General features: G+C 45.6%; 1 protein-coding gene across 3 annotated transcripts in view; it reads left to right on the forward strand.

Moving 5' to 3' along the window:
• Positions 1 to 20,242, forward strand: part of LOC126252058 (RISC-loading complex subunit tarbp2) — a 127,127-nt gene that overhangs the window by 27,305 nt on the left and 79,580 nt on the right. Inside the window, exons 1-2 of one of the 3 annotated variants that reach the window (XM_049952899.1) lie at positions 12,537 to 12,646; positions 17,021 to 17,180. In XM_049952899.1, coding sequence (XP_049808856.1) covers positions 17,024 to 17,180 — 157 coding nt within the window. In that variant the 5' untranslated portion in view covers positions 12,537 to 12,646; positions 17,021 to 17,023. Of the gene's footprint in view, positions 1 to 12,536; positions 12,647 to 17,020; positions 17,181 to 20,242 lie in introns of those variants that run through there. The other 2 variants (XM_049952897.1, XM_049952898.1) reach the window with 2 other exon arrangements.

The raw sequence follows: 20,242 nt of genomic DNA on the forward strand, positions 1-20,242 counted from the left end.
TTTAAAATCGCGGGTGGTCCACTTCTGTCGCCATACTACAATCCACCCCAATCCGGAGCTCTATCTCGATGCACAGTGATTACCTGTGCTCCCACATTTTCGTTTCCTGGGTCTTCTTTTTGACAACAAGCTCACTTGGCTGCCTCATCTCAGACTTCTGAAGGTAGGATGTTTCTGTAAACTCAATGTCCTTCGCTTCCTTGCCCACACCTCTTGGAGTGCGGACCGCTCCATCCTCCTCTGCCTTTATCGGGCTTCAGTGCTGTCTCGCTTGGACTATGGTTGTCAAGTTTATGGTTCGGCTGCTCCTTCCACACTGCACCTGCTGGATCCGGTTCACCATTGTGGTATCGGTTTGGCCAGCGGTACCTTCCCTTCCTGGTTGAAGCTGGGATCCCTCCCTTTCTGTTCGGTGGCCCCAGCTTCTGGTTTCTTATGCAATCACTGTCCCTTCCTCTCCCACTCATCCTTCCTATTCTATCCTGTTCCCAGACCATGGACATCACCCACCCGATTCCTGCCCTCGGGCGGGTTTACTGGTTGGGCTCCGCCTTGCGTCTCTTCGCCATGATTTTCAGCTTCTTTCTTTGTCCTGTCTCCCACACTCCCTTCCCAACCCCCCCCCCCCCCCTTTCCGCTTAGTTCCTTGGCGCCAAATTCGGATGGATCTCCGCCGAGATCCCAAAGATTCCATTCCCCCGATGGTGTTACGTTGTTTCTTCCACCAAGTTTTATGGGAGTTTCGGGATGCTGTTCCCCCCTGCGGGTTCGGGGTAAGAATAGGCCCGCAGTATTCCTGCCTGTCGTAAGAGGCGACTAAAAGGAGTCTCAACTGTTTCGGCCTTTAATGTGATGGTCCCCTGAGGGGTTTGACCACTCTATTTCCAAATTTTTCCGTTAGTGCGTACCATTTGGGGAAGGACACCTTACGTGGTGCATCTTAAATCCATCTTGCCCTAAGATCTGGCACACCTGATATTTTCATGGAGTTGGACTTACATCGAGCTTCCGGCCACATCCGCTGCAGTGTGTTCCGGATAGCATCCCTTCCCTCCATTGTGCACTTCCATCTTTGCCCTCGTGATGTACATGGATATTTCGACACCCGACATCCAGCACAGTAGCCAGTCCATTGTGGTCGGGTCGTCATGTACCCTTTTGGTGGTAGCCCCCTGACTACACAGGGATTGCACTGCTGATGCCTGAGCTGCTACCTCCCCACGTATGCCGAGGAGTAGATGCCTATCCCTTTGGGGCATCGGGACTCCCGGCAAAGGCCATCCTGCCAGGGGAGAGCTCCTGGTCGGAGTGGGTGGCATCAGGGCGGATGACCCGCAATGAAGCGTGGTACATCATCTCTCGCTGGTGGGCCTCCACCAGCAGTCTCTAAGCGATCGAGGTCTAACCTCAATGGAAAGAAATTTGATCAGAGATCATTTCCCTCCCTGGCCACTCCATGGGAGGAACGTTTGTCCAAAGAAGGCAGTGGAGATTATTCACCCCGGTACCTCGTGTGTACGCGAGTAGATGGGGAATCATTTATGTCGACCAAGCCCCAGTTTTTTGTGGAGCATTTAGAGGACAAGTTCTGGGAGGTGGAGGGCTTGTCCAAAATGTGCTCTGGGTCAGTTCTCATCAAAACAGCATCCTCTGCCCAGTCACGGAGGTTGCTCACTTGCGACAGGTTGGGGGATGTTTCCGTCACCATCACTCCCCATAAGAGTTTAAACATGGTCCAGGGTATTATATTCCACAGGGATCTTCTTCTGCAGTCCGACGATGAACTCTACACGCCAATCTAGAATGACGAGGTGTTCACTTCATCCGGCGCGTCCGTCGGGGTCCGAGGGATAATCAGGTAGCCACCGGTGCCTTCATCTTGGCCTTCGAAGGTGATGTTTTACCCGAAAAGGTCAAGGTGATGGTTTACCGCTGTGATGTGAAGCCATATATCCCCCCTCCAATGCGGTGTTTTAAATGCTGGAAGTTCGGGCACATGTCATCTCGCTGTACTTCCGGCATCACATGTCGAGATTGTGGACGTCCTTCGCATCTCAATACTCCATGTGCTCCGCCTCCCATCTGTGTTAACTGCGGAGAATACCATCCCCCTGCTCGCCGGACTGTAGGATATTCCAGAAGGAACGAAAGATAATGGAATATAAGACCCTGGACCGCCTGACCTACACCGAGGCTAAACGGAAGTATGAGCGGCTCCATCCTGTGGCAATGACGTCGACCTATGCTGCCGCTGCAACAACGGTTCTCCCATCATCACTTATCGTTGGCTCTAAGATCTGTCAGAATCCACCGGCCCCCTTGGTTGTGGGGGCACTTCACTCCCTGTTGCTCCTGCTCCATCTTCTTCAGGAGCAACACCCCCCCCCCCCCCCCCAACCATCGGGGACATCAGTTCCCCCCTCCCAGCCGGAGAAGAGTAAGACTACTTCGGCTACTCTCGCCAGGAAGGGGTCCCTTGGGGACCTACCTTCGCAAGTTCCGACCAGTGGAAAAGCGGACACCCTCAAGTGGCTGAAACAACCACCAGTCCCTGGTCGTAGGGCCTCATGGTCGTCGTCCGTCCCTGAGACTGACCCAGTGAAGCCCTCCAAGCCTGAACCACCGAATGCACACCGAGAGAAACAGAAGAAGAAGAAAGTCCCCAAGGCTACCGACATTGCGGTGGCACCCATTCCACCGCTTCCTACAAGCACTGCGTCTGAGGACGAGGTGGAGATTCTGGCGTCCGCTGAGGACCTAGATCTCGCCGGTCCCTCAGACGCCATGGAAAGCACTAGCACAGGTGCTTATTCGGAGGCAGCAGGTGACCCAGCGGCGTAATCTGCCTTCCCAGTCCCGTCACGCCTTTCTCAGACATGGACAATACCATCCTCCAGTGGAACTGCAGCGGTTTCTTTCACCATCTAGCTGAGCTCCGCCAACTTATCAGCCTTCACCCTTTCTTCTGCATTGCACTTCGGGAAACTTGGTTTCCAGCAATGCGAACCCCCGCCCTCCGTGGCTATCGGGGTTATTATAAGAACCGGGCAGCTTATGAAAGGGTGTCTGGTGGCGTCTGCATATATGTCCTTAACTCTCTTCACAGCGAGTCTGTCCCTCTACATACAGCTTTAGAGGCTGTCGCTGTTCGGGTGTGGATGCCACAGGCTGTTACTGTCTGCAGTCTTTACCTTCCACCGGATGGTGATGTCACGCAGCATGTCCTGGCTGCGCTGATAGCCCAATTGCCGCCACCTTTCTTGTTACTGGGCGACTTCAACGCCCATAACCCTCTGTGGGGTGGGTCAGTGGCAACAGGTCGAGGCGCCACCGTTAAGCATTTATTGGCGCAGCTCGATCTCTAGATTTTAAATGATGGTGCCTCCACACACTTCAGTGTGGCGCATGGTACATACTCCGCCATTGACCTATCGATCTGTAGCCCTAGCCCCTTACCGTCTGTCCAATGGAGTGTGCATGACGACCTGTGTGGTAGTGACCATTTTCCAATCTTTCTGTCACTGCCACGGCGTCACTCTTCTGGGCGCCCCAGCAGATGGGCTATGAATAAGGCTGACTGGGACTTGTTCTCCTCCATTGCCGCTATTGAGCCTCTCTCTAGTGACGACATTGATGCGGTGGTTCACTCAGTCACCACCAGCATCGTTACTGCCGCAGAATCTGCCATTCCCAGTTCTTCTGGGTCCCCTCGGCGGCGGACTGTGCCTTGGTGGTCGCCTGAGGTCGCTGAGGCGATTATAGATCGCCGGCGGGCGCTACAGCGTCACAAGCGACATCCCTGCATTGAACACCTCATCACCTTCAAACGGCTGCGTGTGCGGGCCCGCCGCCTTATCCGCCAAAGCAAGCAGGAGTGCTGGGAGCGGTATGTGTCCACCATTGGCCTCCATGTCTCTCCATCGCAGGTCTGGGCCAAGATCCGATGCCTCTATGGCTATCGGACCCCTGTCAGCGTCCCTGCGCTCTCGCTGAATGGAGCAGTTTGTACAGACTCCGACGAATTTGCCAACAGCTTGGCAGAGCATTTTGCTCTTAGTTCCGCTTTTTCCAATTACCCACTGGCCTTCCGCTCCATTAAAGAACGGATGGAACGTCGGAGCCTTTCTTTTCGTACCCACCATTCTGAATCGTGCAATGCTCCATTCAGTGAGTGGGAATTTCACAGTGCCCTTGCCGCTTGCCCTGATACCGCTCCTGGGCCAGATCGCATTCACTGTCAGATGCTGAAACACCTTTCAGTGGACTGCAAGCGATGCCTCCTCGACCTTTACAACCGTCTCTGGGTCGAGGGTGAGTTTCCGTCGCAATGGCGGGAAAGCATTGTCATCCCCGTTTTGAAACTGGGCAAGAGCCCTTTGGAGGTGGACAGCTACCGCCCCATTAGCCTCACCAACGTTCTTTGCAAGCTTCTCGAACGGATGGTGAGCCGGCGCTTGAATTGGGTACTGGAGTCTCGGGGCCTTCTGGCTCTGTCTCAGGGTGGATTCCGTAAAGGCCGCTCCGCCACCGACAATCTGGTGAGTCTGGAGTCGGCCACCCGTACTGCCTTTGCCCGCCGTCAGCACCAGGTCGCTGTCTTTTTCGACATGCGGAAGGCGTACGATACGACATGGCGTCATCACATACTTTCTACGCTTCATGGATGGGGTCTTCGGGACCCTCTGCCGCTCTTTATCCGAAATTTTCTGTCGTATTGTACCTTCCGCGTGCAAGTCGCGGCCTCTCATAGTTCCTCCAGAGTCCAGGAGAACGGGGTACCACAGGGATCTGTCCTCAGTGTCTGCCTGTTTTAATTGCAATAAACAGGCTCACTGCAGCGGTGGGAAATTCTGTCTCCACTTCCCTGTATGCTGACGACTTCTGCCTTTACTACAGCTGTCCTGGCATTGCAGCTGTTGAACGTCAGCTAAAGGGCGCTATCCGCAAGGCACAGTCTTGGGCTGTAGCGCATGGTTTTCAGTTTTCGGCTGCCAAGACCCGCGTTATGCATTTCCTCCGCCGAAAAGTTTTTGCGCTTTGGGACGCTGAATGGCGCGATCGGATCACGCCCAATAAAATCCGTGCCATTAACGAGACGAGGACTGTGTGGTGGTCATCCATGCGAGCCAACCGTAGGGACTCAGTCGTCCTTTGTTGGCTCCGCATTGGCCACTCTTGGCTGACACACAGTTACTTAATGCGTCGGGAGGACCCTCCTCTGTGTCGCTGCAGGGCGGCTTTGACAGTGGCCCACATTTTGTTGGCCTGCCCCCTTTTAGCTGTGGTCAGGCAGACATTTGCGCTGCCTGATACGCTCCCTGTCCTTTTAACTGATGACCCTGCTATGGCTGTCTTAGTTTTACGTTTTATTCGGGCAGGGGGTTTTTATCATTTAATTTGAGTGTTTGTTTTATTTTATTGTTTTGTGTTGATTCTGGCCTTTGGGCTACGGTTTTAAACTGAGTTTTTAATGTGTTCTCGGTAGTTGGCTTTTCCTTTTTTATTCTATGGTCGGCCAACCATCGCCACACTCCGTGTGATTTTAATTTGTTATGTCTATTCTTTGTCTGAGTTTTCTTGTCCTGTGTTGTCTGTTGTCTCTATTATCCGTTTTTTTTACTCTGTGTGGTAGTTTTTAAGTTTTTGAACAAGGGACCGATGACCGTTGCAGTCTGGTCCCTTTAATCCCACAAACCAACCAACCAACCAATCGGGATGCTGTTGTTTTTTACACCGATGGCTCTAAATCTGCTGATCATGTGGGATATGCCTTCACGTCCTCTGTTGGCACGGAAAATCGTCTCCTACATGTGGGGTGTTTACTGCGGAATTGATGGCAATTTCCCAGGCCCTTACCTTTATTAAACAGTCCCAACACAACCGCGTTTTGTTATGTACGGACTCAATGAGTGGCCTTCTGGCTGTTGACCGGTGTTTTTCCCGCCATCCCTTTGTCTCGGCCATCCATGACCATCTCGCTGATCTTCACCGTGCTGCTTGTTCCCTTGTCCTCCTTTGGGTCCCTGGCCATGTGGGTATCCCAGGTAATAAGCTTGCTGATCGTTTGGCTGGGGGAGTAGTCACTTACCCCCACGTTCTCTGCAACCCCACCTGCAGCGGATTTACGGCTTCACATCAAATCCCACTTCGCACAATCATGGGACAACTCTTAGGAGGCTACCTCCCTGTCTAATAAACTTCGTGCGATTAAGGTGACACCAGTCCTGTGGCGTTCTTCCTTCCGCCTCTCCCGAAAGGCTTCAACCATCCTGTGTCGTCTCCGCATCGGCCGTACCAGGTTGACCCATGGTTTTCTTTTGTGTAATGAGCCATCCCCACTTTGTGGTTGTGGAGCCTTCCAGTCAGCAGCCCACATTTTGGTGGAATGCCACCTTTTGTTTCTGCATACTAAGTACCGTTTTTCCCGCACTTTACCTTTAATGTTGGCTGACAATTCCCGGATGGTCGAACTGGTTCTCAGTTTCCTCTGTGAAAGTGGTTTTTACTCTCAGTTTTAAGGTTTTTAAACTCACTGTGGTGTTAAGGCAGATCGGTGAGATTTGGGGTGTCTCCCACTGTAAGCTGTGTTAGGAGATTCCCGACTCCCGTCCCTTTTACTCTGTTTTTATCACTTTTTAAAATTGGTTAGTCTCCTTTTCCTCATACGCACCTCTACATTCTAGCGTTTGAACACTTTTAAATAGCAGGTGGTCTTGCTTCTACTGCTTCAGAGGTGGGATATTTCCTGCCTCTAGCATAGCCTTGGGGTTGCTCTCTTGCTGACTTCTCTCATTTTGTTTTTACCATTGATGACATGACTGCACTTTTACGTTTTTTAGCCTTGTCCCTTTTATTGTTGTGACTTTTCTGAGATGTCAAACTGTCTGAATGGACCACATTTGAAACAAGGGACTGATGACCTTGCTGTTTGGTCCCTTCAACCCTAATCAACCAACCAACCTACCTTTTCCCACCCATGGCAATTCACCTCTTGCATCGGTGGCCCAGGTCAGGGCTTCCACTTGCAGTTTGTGTCCGTTCCCTTCTTTCTGAACTGGAGTTCTTGCCTTTACCACCTATACACCTCCATGGTGTACACCTGGACCGTGGCTTCGCCTGGACCTTTCATATGACCCTACGGACTCAGTTAACCCCGCGGCTCTCCGCTGCCACTTCCTCTCGATTCTTGAGATGAGATGTACCGTGGCCACAAAGTGGTTTACACTGACAACTTGATGGCTGATGCTCACATTGGCTTCATATATGTCCATGGAGGACATACTGAATAGCATTCCTTGCCCTATGGCTGCAGTGTTTTCACTGCCGAGCTGGTGGCCATATCTCGTACTCTTGAGAACATATGTTCATGCCCTGGGGAGTTGTCTCTTCTGTGTACTGACTCCTTGAGTGGCCTGCAAGCTATCGACAAGTGCTACCCTCGTCGTCCTTTGGTACTGACCATCCAAGAGTCCATCTGTGCCCTGGAACGGTCCAGTTGTTCAGTGGTGTTTCTCTGGACCCCAGGTCACGTCAGAATCCCAAACAACGAACTTGCCGACAGGCTGGCCAAACAGGCTATGCGGAAATCACTTATGGAGATTGGCTTCTCTGCAACTGACCTGCATTCAGTACTACACCATGAGGTTTTGCGGCTTTGGGAGACGAAATGGCATAACCTCAGCACGCACAACAAACTGCATACCATTAAGGAGACTACAAATGTGTGGCAGTCCTCCATGCGGGTCTCTCGCAGGGACTCTGTGGTTCACTACTGGCTCGCTGAGCTGTGCTCCTTAGGCTGTCCTGTGACGGATTCTTCAGTTACCAGACTCGTTGCCATTAATTTTAGCTGACAACGCCTCATCGGCTAATTTAGTTTTACGTTTTATACGTGATGGTGGATTTTATCATTCTATATAAGTTTTAGCGCATGTCCTTTGTTCCTTTGTGTTCTCCATTCTAATGCTTTTAGGGTGGATGTTTTAATGTGTCTCAGAGTGGCTGGCTTTTCCTTTTTATTCTCATGCTTGGCCAGCCACGGTCATCTGCTCACTTGTTTTTACCCCTTCTACCTGTTTCTTGCTTCTCTCTGTGGTTTTCTTTTCCTGTTTTGTCCATAGTAGTGTACTTGTCCTTCTGTCGTTCTTCTGGTTCTTCCTTTCTGTTAGTTTGCTGTGTGTCTCCTTTCTATTATTCTTTCCGTTGTGTAATTATTTTACCGATAACAAGGGATCAATGACCTCGCAGTTTGGTCCCCCCCACCCCCACCCCCGCCTCCTCCTCTTTTAAAACCAACCAACCAATCCCTTTTTTTTACACCTGTAATGCAGTAGTCTGTTTCTTTTGAAGTTTCTCCACAGTGACTGTATTCTATGGAGGTTCTCTTCCATTATGAACTGTTCTACTGGGTACATATCTATCCAGTGGGTGATCAGCTATTCGTTAAACTTGAGCCAGAGTTCCTCTACATGCTCCCACCCTGTGCTGAAAGTTTCAAGTTCCTCTTTGAGATATTACATTATTGAATTTTTTGTCTAGTTTACTGAACGTATATGTCTTTCTGCTTGTTCTAGTTGCCCTTTGTACTCTGGTAATCGTTGTTGCCACAACTGCATCATGGTCACTGATACCAGTTTCAATGTGGACTTCCATAAAGAAGTCAGGTCTGTTTGTTGCCATTAGATCCAGTACATTTCCATTATGAGTGGGGTTCCTAACTACATGTTCTAGCAAGTTTTCAGAGAAGGCAGTTTGTAAAGTTTCACAGGATGTCTTATCATTACTACCAGTAACAACCGTAATTTTCCCAATTAATTATTGGGTGATTAAAGTCTCCACTGATGGTTATAGTGTGACTGGAGGACTGACATACGAGGGAACAGAGGGTTTCTCTAAAGTTTTTGTTTAGATCAGGAGATGTGTCTGGTGGGCAATAGAAGGATCAGATTACCATTTTATGCCCACCCCTGATAGTGAGTCTTGCTCAGACAGTCTCGCATGTAGCTTCAACTTCTGTCTCAGTGGATTTGACTTTCTTGTCTATTGTGGCAAATACACTACCTCCATTTCCCATTAGCTTATCCTTTGCCTATGCAACCAATTTCCCCAAAAATCTCATTGCTTTCTGTATCTAGTATTATGTGAGCTTCACTGCTTTTCATAAGTGCTTCAAACTCTGGCACTTTGTTGTGAATGCTTCAGCAGTTTACCATTAGGAATTTAATACTCTCACCTATGTGAGGCACTTATTTTAATCTTACACTGATACTTCTGGGTTTCCTACAGCTATTGTTACTTGGATTTGATGGAGAGTCACCTAATCTAAAAATCTCTTATGTGCAGCTACCTGAGTAGCAACCTCTGACATGTAGTGCTCACATGACCTATTTAAGGGGACCCTCCAGTTTTCAATACTATGGCACAAGTCCAGGAAGTTGCAGCCTAGCCTGACATGGAACTTTTAAATACTCTGATTCAGTCTTTCCCCTTGACTCAGAACCTAAGGGTCACGATCAGTTCTGGGGACAATGCTGCAAATTGTGAGCTTCATTGGAACTCCATGTGCAAGGCTGGTCTTCTCAACCTTCTCTGCCAGTCGCTGGAAAGACCCAAGAATGACCTAGAAGCCCAGACGATAGGCAGCATATTTGTTCCAACATGCGCCACAATCTGCAGTTGGTTGCACCATGCTCCCTCAATGGCTGCAGGAAAAGCCTCTTCAACATGTTGAATGAGGCCGCCAGGCATACAGACTAGTGCACCGAGTGTCCTTTCCTGTCCCTTGCTGCCATTTCTCTATGGGTTAAGATCATTTGCCATATGTTTGAACTGCTAACAGTTAATAGACCCTATCCTTTTCTTTTGTTAGCCTTCTCTTACCACTGGACACAAAAGGTTTCTCCAAAATGGATGAAGTGAGTCCCACTGGCTCAGTTTCAGTGAAAGACAGCACCTTGAACACATTGTTTAGAGGGTTTGGTGTAATACCATGAGTAGTACCTGGTCTTTGTGCACACTGTATAGGATGCCTAGATCTGTGATTGAACCACCGCTCTTAGTCAACTGGATGAGTATTGACAGGTCCCATACTTCCTGCAGAGGAGACAAGATCCATAGAAGATGATAGTACTTGAGGGACATTTGGTACTGGTGCAATAGGTTACAGCATGATTCTCAGGAGCTCTTGGAACACCCCAATTCTCAGCAGCTGCCAATCATTTGACAGTATTTGGGATAATTTCCAGCTTCTTATGAACGTCAATCCACTCATCTCGTGTTAAAGAATGGCATTCAAAGTGTAGCTGCATTTTGGATGGTTTGGTATTGGAGGATAGTGAATAAATAACTTCAAACTTAGCCAGGTGATTATCTTTTATGTCTGCTGAACTAAAAAAAAAAGGAATTATTAAGGCAACAGAAAAACCTGAAGTAAAAGTTGCTGATTCCCTGAAACTTTTTGAGGTGAACTGTAGTAGTTAGCAAACTTGGGAATAGAGTTAATTTATGATAAATGTAGATAATATATACTTCTCTTTAAGGGAAAAATAGATGTAACACAATATGTTAGAATATCTGCTAGAGTAACTAAATCACAAACGAACATTTACTGAGAGATTATGCACAGGACAACGGTAACTTCCAAAAATTATGAAAAATGCACATTTATTTGCACTGATCTAAAATGAAATTTGGAGTGATATAGTCTTTGCCAGTAACTGTGAAACAAAAATGCTGGCTTGCTGCAATATAAGTTATTATCCAAGAGCATTTGTACCGGTAACTTACAAAAATATAGTATTGTAAGCCTCAGAAATTTTCAAAAGTAACGTATCTCTCACGTAATCATACGATGAAACTAGAGGAAGATGGTTTTCAACAAGGACAGTTATACTGTTCTCAAAAATTTTAAAAGGGCACAAATAAGTGTAAGCCTACAATTGCCGATAACAGTATGAGTTTATCGCGGCACTCGCGAATGTTAGTGATTTCACAGTATGTCAAAATACAAACAAGTACTGATAGTGAAAGATTATGCAGAAGCAATATGAACAGTAAAATATGTGAATCTAGAACTTCAGATTGGCACATAAATCTTGCAAACACGGTCTTGCAAAAAGGAAAATTCCAAAGTCTGCTTTTACATTTAAGGAAATGTGCGAATTGCACTGACCTTTTACTTAGCTGTTTCCATGCCCACTTCTACACTGGCCTGCTGAAGAACAACACTGCAGCATGAATTTATCTGCCAAAATCTAGAAAATTGTGCAGCACCAACAAAGCATGTCTTCTGCGTATTGCAGCTAACAATGCTTCTGGCGGTACTGGTACCCTGTCACGCATAGTGCCTCTGGGCTCCCCTTGCTCTCACTGCTCCCCACCTGTTCTTTACCCTTCCTGTCATCCCTGACATTGCTTATACCTATTTGTTTTCCCGTATTCCTTTGCCATTGACTGGACTGTGCTGTAGATGTTGTTCTTCCCTTAGTTTCTGCCACCTTGGATCCTGGGACCAATGCCATCGCTGTTTGGCCCCTCCCCAGCCAACCAATTGAGTACTGCTAGTGTGTTTTGGATTGCCACCAGGTTGAAGTAAAGGAAGACCGTGAAGCAATTCAGAGGTGGGCTGCTAGATTTGTTACCAGTAGGTTCAGTCAACACTCGGATGTTACATAGATGCTTGAGGAACTCGGACAGGAATCTCTGGAGGGAAGATGACTTCTTTTTGAGGAACACCAGTAAGAAAATTTAGTGAACCAGCCTTTGAAGCTGTATTTTGTGGTATTTTGTGTAACATCCGTAAAGGTAAGAGAAATTATGGCTTACGCAGAGGCATATAGATAGTCTTGTTTCCTTGCTCTATCTGTGAGTGGAACCTGAAAGGAAAGTCTAGTAATGGTACAAGTTACCCTCATGTTGACAGAATTGCTAAGAAATAGGTGACACCTCATTGCCACTGTCAGTGGGTCCATTGGTCTTCAGTCTCATCATTTAAGCACACGATAGCCATCAGCATGTCTTGAGTTCCCCGTAAACACCACCACCCAGCCAAATTCGATAGAATTTCATTGCCTGTCCTAGGGTTACCTGATACTGCCATCAGTTTAAATGCAGTCAAATCCTACAAGAGACATCTCTTGTCTTGGTGACTTCCATTATCCTCTCTGTAGCTGTTTGTTCTTCCTTCAACATATTTCGTTTCTAACGCAGACCTCTCTGCCGATGATTTTCTTTGTGTCTAAAATATTCCTCCTAACTCCGCCATTTTGCTTAGTGCTTCTTTTCTGTGATCATTGGTTTTAATTTAAATAAGTAAATAAATACTTTCAATATTTGACATGGAAACATTTCTGATAGTTAAAGGAAATAGTTAATCTAAATCTCGATTAACTCTGGCTTTTATCATGTTCCTAGAAATGCATTTTTGTCCCACTGTCATTTTGTTTGTTCCTTTACAGTGCTATTGCTACTTGATTAAGGCGCTGGATTTAATGTTGACTCTGTGCCAATGGTTTGGTTTGCTGCTGCTGCTGCTGCTGCTACTACTACTACTACTACTACTACTGCGAGAAAACCTCTTCAGATTCTTTATAGAAAAACTGCAGTTTCCTGCAGCCTTGACATGTCTCATGTTTGCTTATAGCTGCAGGTAACGAGTGATGAAGTCTCATTTTAATTTTTGGATCCACAAACTTGTAAATGTTCTGCACTTTCAAGAAGTTTTGTGGTTTGTACAGGATGAATGTTTTCCAGTGACTTGAATTGCAAAAATGATTTCTTGTAAGGTAACTTGTAACTGCAGCCCCAGTTGACAACATAGTTCTATTTTATGTTAACCAATAATGCGTCAGTTGTTTTAGTAGGACTTTCCTCACATCTTGCAACTCTTAATTGCAAATTCTGTAAATACTGCTTAACTCTACTATTAATTCTGAAATTTGTCACTTTTATCACTGTCCTTTCTTGGTGTTTTTGACAAATGTGCACAGGGAAAGGACCTGTTTAACTTTTTTCTTCGTGGTCCCGTGGTTATTTTCTGTTCCGAGGTTTCTCCATCAAGGTATTCTACTTCTGCAGCCTGCTTTCCTATCAGCTCATTTCAAAATGCACAGCATTGTATGTTAATCATTGTTGAAATAATGTCTGAAGCATTCAACCACAAATATGCTTCAGGAACATCTGTGTGTTGTACGAAGAAGCTATGTTAAGCACTGTATAGTGATGTGATGCCGCCATTTATTTATGTTATTCAGACTGTAAATAAATTCTGTTTGAACAGTACTGACATATAGTGTGTTGTTCGGAATTGTTTTGTTGTACCCTTTCCACTGAGTGAGAATTTAGCAACACTTTTACACACTTTAGAGATATGACCGTAGGACCAGTCACAATCCATTACTAGATGCTCAGTTACTTCAGTAACAATGAGAAATAAATTATATGAATGACATTCAACAAAATATGGGTAGAAGGAATTTTTACTACATAGTGGAAGAAAGCAAAATTAACAAATTCAAAAACAGGGAAAGAAATGCTCATAGTAAGGACTTTCGTGCCTGTTCTGATGGCAACTCTCTGTAAACTGCCAGGGCAGGTGGCAAATAAGGCTTTCATGCTGGCTTGAATGTAGATATTTGTTGAGCATATAAGGTTGAACGCCATGTTCCACACCAAAAAAAAAAAAATGTTAGGACCTGAAGATGACAGCAAAGTCTGTTGAAACCAGTTGTCTTAAAGCAATCTAGGTTGTTAAATGTTTTTTAGCAAGTAAAACAGATCACTGTTTCGCTCTTCTCAAAATAAGACAGTACTTCAGTTTGGATTCAGACAGTGCTGATCAATTGTTTATAATCGTAGACAACTGTAATCTACCATGAGATGCCTTCATGCAGTATCACAGATTTTCTTTACTTATAAAAGTCGTATGACACCACATGGAGAGACCAAAATCTGAGGCATAAATAAGACATCATGAGCAATGTGGCCATCTTTGTACAAAACTTCTTATGTTCTAGATTCTTTTGCATGAGAGTAGGATCAACCCGCAGCAACCTAGGTGGACAAGAAAAGAATTTTGCATTGTGATAAACAGAATTGTGGCCACAGCAGGGCCTAATGTATCATCGATGCTGTATCAGGGTGGCAATTCTTCTGGAAGAACTGAAATTCACATTAAATTACATTTTACCTGGAAAAGATGAAAATTCCTGGGAATTTCAGAAATTTCACATCTCAGGGAATTCTGTGCTTTTACCGTAGCATTAAATGTTATTGAGTTTTATAAATAAAAAAAATTAAAATATTTAATATTTCCAAGGGTCCTAATTATATGGATATTATTTCATATAAATGATTGAGGTTTAAAAACTGTGGTTAAACTGCCGCTTGTGGCTAGTGTGTCAGCTGAGAAGAAACAAAAAATCATTATTGTGGTATGCAAACTCCCCCCTCCCCCCATGCACGACCCACACACACACACACACACACACACACACACACACACACACACACACCCACCTGCTGTGCTCACCAGCAATTCACTAGGAGCTTTGACCATTCCCATTTCCTGGGCTTATTCCTCAATAGTAAGTTAATTTGCCTGCCACATGTCAAGCAACTAAAGGCTCAACTCACCATCTTATTTTCAGTAAACCTCCAGGAAGTAGATTGTTAACTTAGAAATACCTTCAAAGGAGTAGTTAAAATTGCCCTTATAAAATTCTGTGTGTCACTAATCTCAACCTGATTAGTTTACAGGACTTATAACAGATGGGTCCATTTCCTAATCTATCCTTGGGTTATTACACCCTGTACACAAAGTGAGGCAGCATAGTAGATAGCACACTGGACTCCCATTTGGGAGGCAATGGTTAAAATCCACATTGGACCATCCAGATTTAGATTTTCTGTGATTTCTCTAAATTGTGCCAGGGTGGTTTCTTTGAAAGGTTGTGGCAAATTTCTTTGCCCATCCTTAAATGCCTAAGTTTGTGCTCAGTTTGTAATGACCTTCTTGTTGACAGGATGTTGCACCCTAATCCATCTTTCCTTTCTTTCTTTCTTTCTTCCTTCCTTCCTTCAACCCTGTGATGGGAGCTTCCCATATGACGCAGTAGCAGCTTCATGGTGGAGGCAAGTATTCCTCCAATGAAATTACACTGTTAACAGCTTGTAATTAACTGCAGAATTAAAATATATAGAATGGCTTCTGTTCAGTCTTCTTCCATAACCATTAAACACTTATTAGTTGTATAGCCAAGAGAGAGAGAGAGAGAGAGAGAGAGAGAGAGAGAGAGAGAGAGAGAGAAATAGTGGGGCTGGAAGAATAGGGTATGTTTTAGAAATGTTCTCTTGTACTCTCATTCCAGCAGTGTGCACCACTTGTCCTGCCACGCAGTTGGACCCCAAGCATGGCGTGTAAGTTGACATAGCTCAAGGAATTTGCTGCTATCAGTTCTACTCCGTCATTCAAGAATATGTATCCACTTACACAGATCACTCCAAACCCTGAGGAAAAGTTGCATGTACATATGTCCACAAGGTCTTCAGACACTGCCGCGCGGGATTAGCCGAGCGGTCGCTGCAGTCATGGACTGTGCGGCTGGTCCCGGCGGAGGTTTGAGTCCTACCTCGGGCATGGGTGTGTGTGTTTGTCCTTAGGATAATTTAGGTTAAGTAGTGTGTATACTTAGGGACTGATGACCTCAGCAGTTAAGTCCCATACGATTTCACACACATTTTGAACATTTTTTTCTTCAGACAGCATTCTGTAGCAAGTGAATGAAGCATTTATATGGCAGAATTGACACTATCTGTATCAAAACTCACTTCAGCTGAGAAACTCTTGTATATGACAACTTTTATCAGCTCTTCCCTAGCAATAACAGGATGCCTTTTGGAACAGCCCATCGTGTATGACATTCCAAATGTTCTTATAAAACCTGCACAGACCAATAGCCAACATTGTCTTCCTCTGGTTATTGAACCAAGTCAGTATTTTAGGAAATGGCCATGTGGAAGAGCTAGCTAAAGCAGCCTTTGAGAAGAACCAGTTGGTGTCCCCAACCCTTGAAGCTGATTTCTGGATGTGATTTTCATCACTTTTTCATCGTACTTCGAAAACTATATTTGAAATACCAACATCAAAGTGAGAAAAATGTTTTTAGCATTTGTGCAAATACTTGAAGTGTGCAAATTTTAAAGCTTTAATTTCTTGAGACAATTATTTGTGCAAATTTTAAAACTTTAGTTTCTTGAGACAAAATTATTTCATTATTTTCGTAAGAACTTGTAGACCACTTATATTTTCATATTGTGCGCATCTGAAAACAGTCTGATGAACAAAACAGAAAAATCTTTTACCTTCATACTATAACTTCTCCGAAATTATTTGCCATATTCTTAAAGAGGCATAAACCATTGAGTTTCATCATTGCAGAGTAATGAGCCTAGCATGAGAAATTTTTGGAAAACAAAAACAAGAAATTACTTGTGGTTTAATGAGGACTTCATCTAGGTGAAAATAGAATGGTAATACCATAAATTGTCTTATATAATTGAGGCTGACAATATGGATGATTCTTCCAGTACAATATGAGAAGTAATAGTCACAGTATAGTTTTGAAAATAATAATGCCATATATTTAACACAATTGATGGATACACCATAGTTTGTTGTCCTAAAGTTGTGATGTGTCATGTACAGTATTTGGTGTATTCTGCCATTAAAATGTAATTATTTGTGGAGTAGTATCTTTGCAGTTGTATTAATATTTTATTGTTGATCCTTAGATGAGAACAAATATATCGTGTAAGTTGTTGATGACTCAAATAAGAATTCTTATGTAAAACCTGAGAGCCTACAATGATTTTGTTGAATGAAGTTTTTTTATTTAGAGGTTGAATAAAAAATTCTCTTGTGTGTTGTTCAGAATGGTTAAAGGGATAAGTATTTTGTACTGTTCTATGAAATAATGTAACTAAGCAACTTTGAAAGACTACTGATTCGTTATTAATTTATCAGACGATGGCAGCAGCTGCAGCAGTGGGGAAGACTCCTGTCTCGGTGCTGCAGGAGCTGCTAAGTCGCCGTGGGACAACTCCGAAATATGAACTTGTCCAAATAGAGGGAGCAATTCATGAGCCTACATTCCGTTACCGTGTCACAGTTGGAGATGTTGTTGGTATGTTTACATTAATAATTAAAAAAAAAGATTTGCTGTACTTACACCAATGATCCATTGTATCACATTTTATTATCAGTGACAGTCTAATGAGTAAGCTTCATTAGGTACACACTTAAGGTATCAATGTTTTTTTAGGTTGATATGTATTATTAGTTACAGTGATTATAAGCCGATAAAATCCAGAGTTTCACTAACCGTTAGGTAGAAAATTTTACAAATTTTAGAAGATTCTAGACTCAATTTTTTATGGGCATAAACAACTTAACGTCCTAAAATGCAATTGTGCAAAGTGATGTCCATCTGTCTCAATGTATGCATTATAATGCAATTGATTGTCAGATTGTAATTGGTGTTCTACTATTTATATATACTGTTGCTCTGTCAGTGCTCTAGACACAGTATTTTTGAAAGTTTGCATTTTCTGTGCAAGTTCACATGTGCTCGTTGTTAAATGTTGCCTAATGTGATCCATTACCATCCCGTCAAGTTCTGCTGTGTGAATAATTCTGTCAGAGGCTTGGCAAGCCCTTCAACTTGAATTATAACCACGCAGTTTCTTGTACATTTCCGTAGATGTTGATACATTTTTTCCAGTTCTGATGATGAGGATGATAATAACATAAACACCCAGTCCCTGGGACCCTGTGATCCAGAGGCAGCAACACTAACCACAAGACCATGAGCTGCGGACAGTCCAGTGATGCCTATTACAAAATGTTTTTGTGTGCATTCATTAGACATCGTGGGCGCTACTTGTCCAGCATACATTAAATGCATATCTAAAAGCTTCTGTAATGAGGAAACTGATAAATTATGAGACAGACTTGGTGGGCAGTACTTTTCAGGAGGCAAAATATTTATTCTTGCCAAGAGAGATACAGAACAGTGACAACACTATTATTAAAGTGTCAGGATTAGCGAGGAAGGGAAGCAGTGGGCACCCTTTGAGGTGAAAATTCAAACATATTTTAAGTGCATGGTTGTTTAATGCTGTACAAAGGAAAGGCAGGCCTAGAGAAGCCACTGAAATTAAATGGGCTGCTGGCCAAGAGAGCGGGAGAGGAGAGTGGTCGGGTCGGAAGCTGCCAGCAGGAGAGAGCGGACAGCGTGTCCACTCCCGGTGGCTGGCTGCGGTTCCATCCCACGTGACCACCTTCAACCCTCCCTATTGGATAGCCAAGTTGTGGACGCGCAGTTCGGTAGCATTACCTTGTCAGCAACACATGTGTTTAGCTGCTGATGGTTCAACACGTGAGTTTCAAAGAGGTTTTGCCCAGTTTTGTGCAACGTGACTTATATGCTGCAACTAGCTGTCAGTCAGAAGACACTGGCGAACATCAAGTGAAAAATAAAAATCAAATTTTATACTATTAAATCCATTCAATAACAGCCCCCACTGTACACCCTTCTCTCCTCCCACAGGAGTGAGGCATGGGGGGGAGAGGGGGGGGGGGGGCTCCTGCGAAGGATGGCCTTACATAATTTTAACAATACATTTTTGATTATATTGTTTTAAATTTGCATTGAAAGAATGACAATAATTTGGCAATAGAATCTTGCGTGACAAAATTTGGGACAACGGCGGATGGTGCAGCGGTGGTGTGAGGTGCGGCAATCAGCTATTGGTGCTGGCAGTGATGCAGGTTGCTGACCATGGTGGGCAGCGGCGTGCTGTGGCGCACTGCAACTTGCGCGGAAGCGTGTGTAGTAGCCACCAGAAAGATCGCGGGAGGCGCACATTGGCATGGCGCCTCACGGGCGGTAGTTGCCGCAAGTAGAGTCCCGTCCACCAGAGGGCACGTGAGAATTCGGACGCGACCTCTGCCGGCGTAACAACAAGAACAACAACAACAACTCCGGCAGCACGGGCCGTGCCCAGTCAGTTAACATCGGGCATGCCTAGGACACAGTCCCGGTCTACGCTAAGTGAAGTGCGACGTAACGTGAACAGTGTTACTACACAATTGGCGACGAGTAGGGTCGTTCTTTCGCGTGTTGCGTCGTTGTTCCGGTTTCGCAGCTTCTCCACGGCATGGAGGATTTGGTACGGGTTTTGGTGGTGCAGCAGACGGAGCTCATGGCCACCATGAAACAAGTGCTTCCGGCGTTGCTCTCCACGCCGTCTGCTCCGGCGCAGTTCCCTCCTCGCTTTCCCCCATATGACGAGACGGCGGAGGATTGGGACGCATATGAACATCGCCTTCGGCAGCATTTCCAGGCGTTTCATGTTGCCGATGCGGAGGTATGTCGTGCTCTCTTCTTGTCTTGGATATCTCCCTCGCTGTATCAAGTTTTGCGGCAGCTAGCGCCGTTGCAGGAACCCTCGTCCTTGTCTTTTGACGCATTGTGTTCATTGCTGTCTTCATATTATCGCCGCCGCACGCATGTTGTGGCGGCTAGGGTCGAGTTCTATCAATGCAAGAAACAGCCCCATCAGTCTTACCGGGCGTGGGCCGCTACCCTGCACGGTCTTAGTCGCAAGTGTCATTTTGTCACGGAGCAGTCGCGAGAGTCGTATGCCCACGTTATGGTACGCGACGTCATTGTTCGTTCGGCCCCTGATAGGGAGGTCCGGCAACGGGCCCTGCAGTTAGAAGACCCTTCCCTCGAAGTCCTGTCCATTGCTCAATCGTATGAAGTCTCTCATGCAGCAGGTCAACAGCTGGAAGCGTGGTGTGACGTCGCGGAGGTTCAGGGCGGCGCGGCCGCGTCCACTGTGTCCGGGGTGGACGACGTGCGAGCGGTACAATCCGGCTGTTACGGCCGCTCCCGCACAGCGCGTAAACAGAATTCCGGCCGCCGGCCCCTGTTGCCGTCCTGTGCGTCGTGCTATATACATCATGATCGATCAGAGTGCCCCCGGCATTGGGCCGTTTGTCGCAAATGTAATAAAAAAGGTCACATTGCTAAAGTTTGCCGCTCAGCCTCGAAAGAATTGAAGGAAGCAAGTACAGAGGACATGGACGTTGACATTCAGGAAGTTTCATCGGGCCAGGCTCCCAACGCATCGGCACGCAAACTCTTTATCGAGGTGTCGGTTCGGTCGCGCCGGTTACAAC

The sequence above is a fragment of the Schistocerca nitens genome, chromosome 4 (genome assembly GCF_023898315.1).
Source record: "Schistocerca nitens isolate TAMUIC-IGC-003100 chromosome 4, iqSchNite1.1, whole genome shotgun sequence".
NCBI lineage: Eukaryota > Metazoa > Arthropoda > Insecta > Orthoptera > Acrididae > Schistocerca > Schistocerca nitens.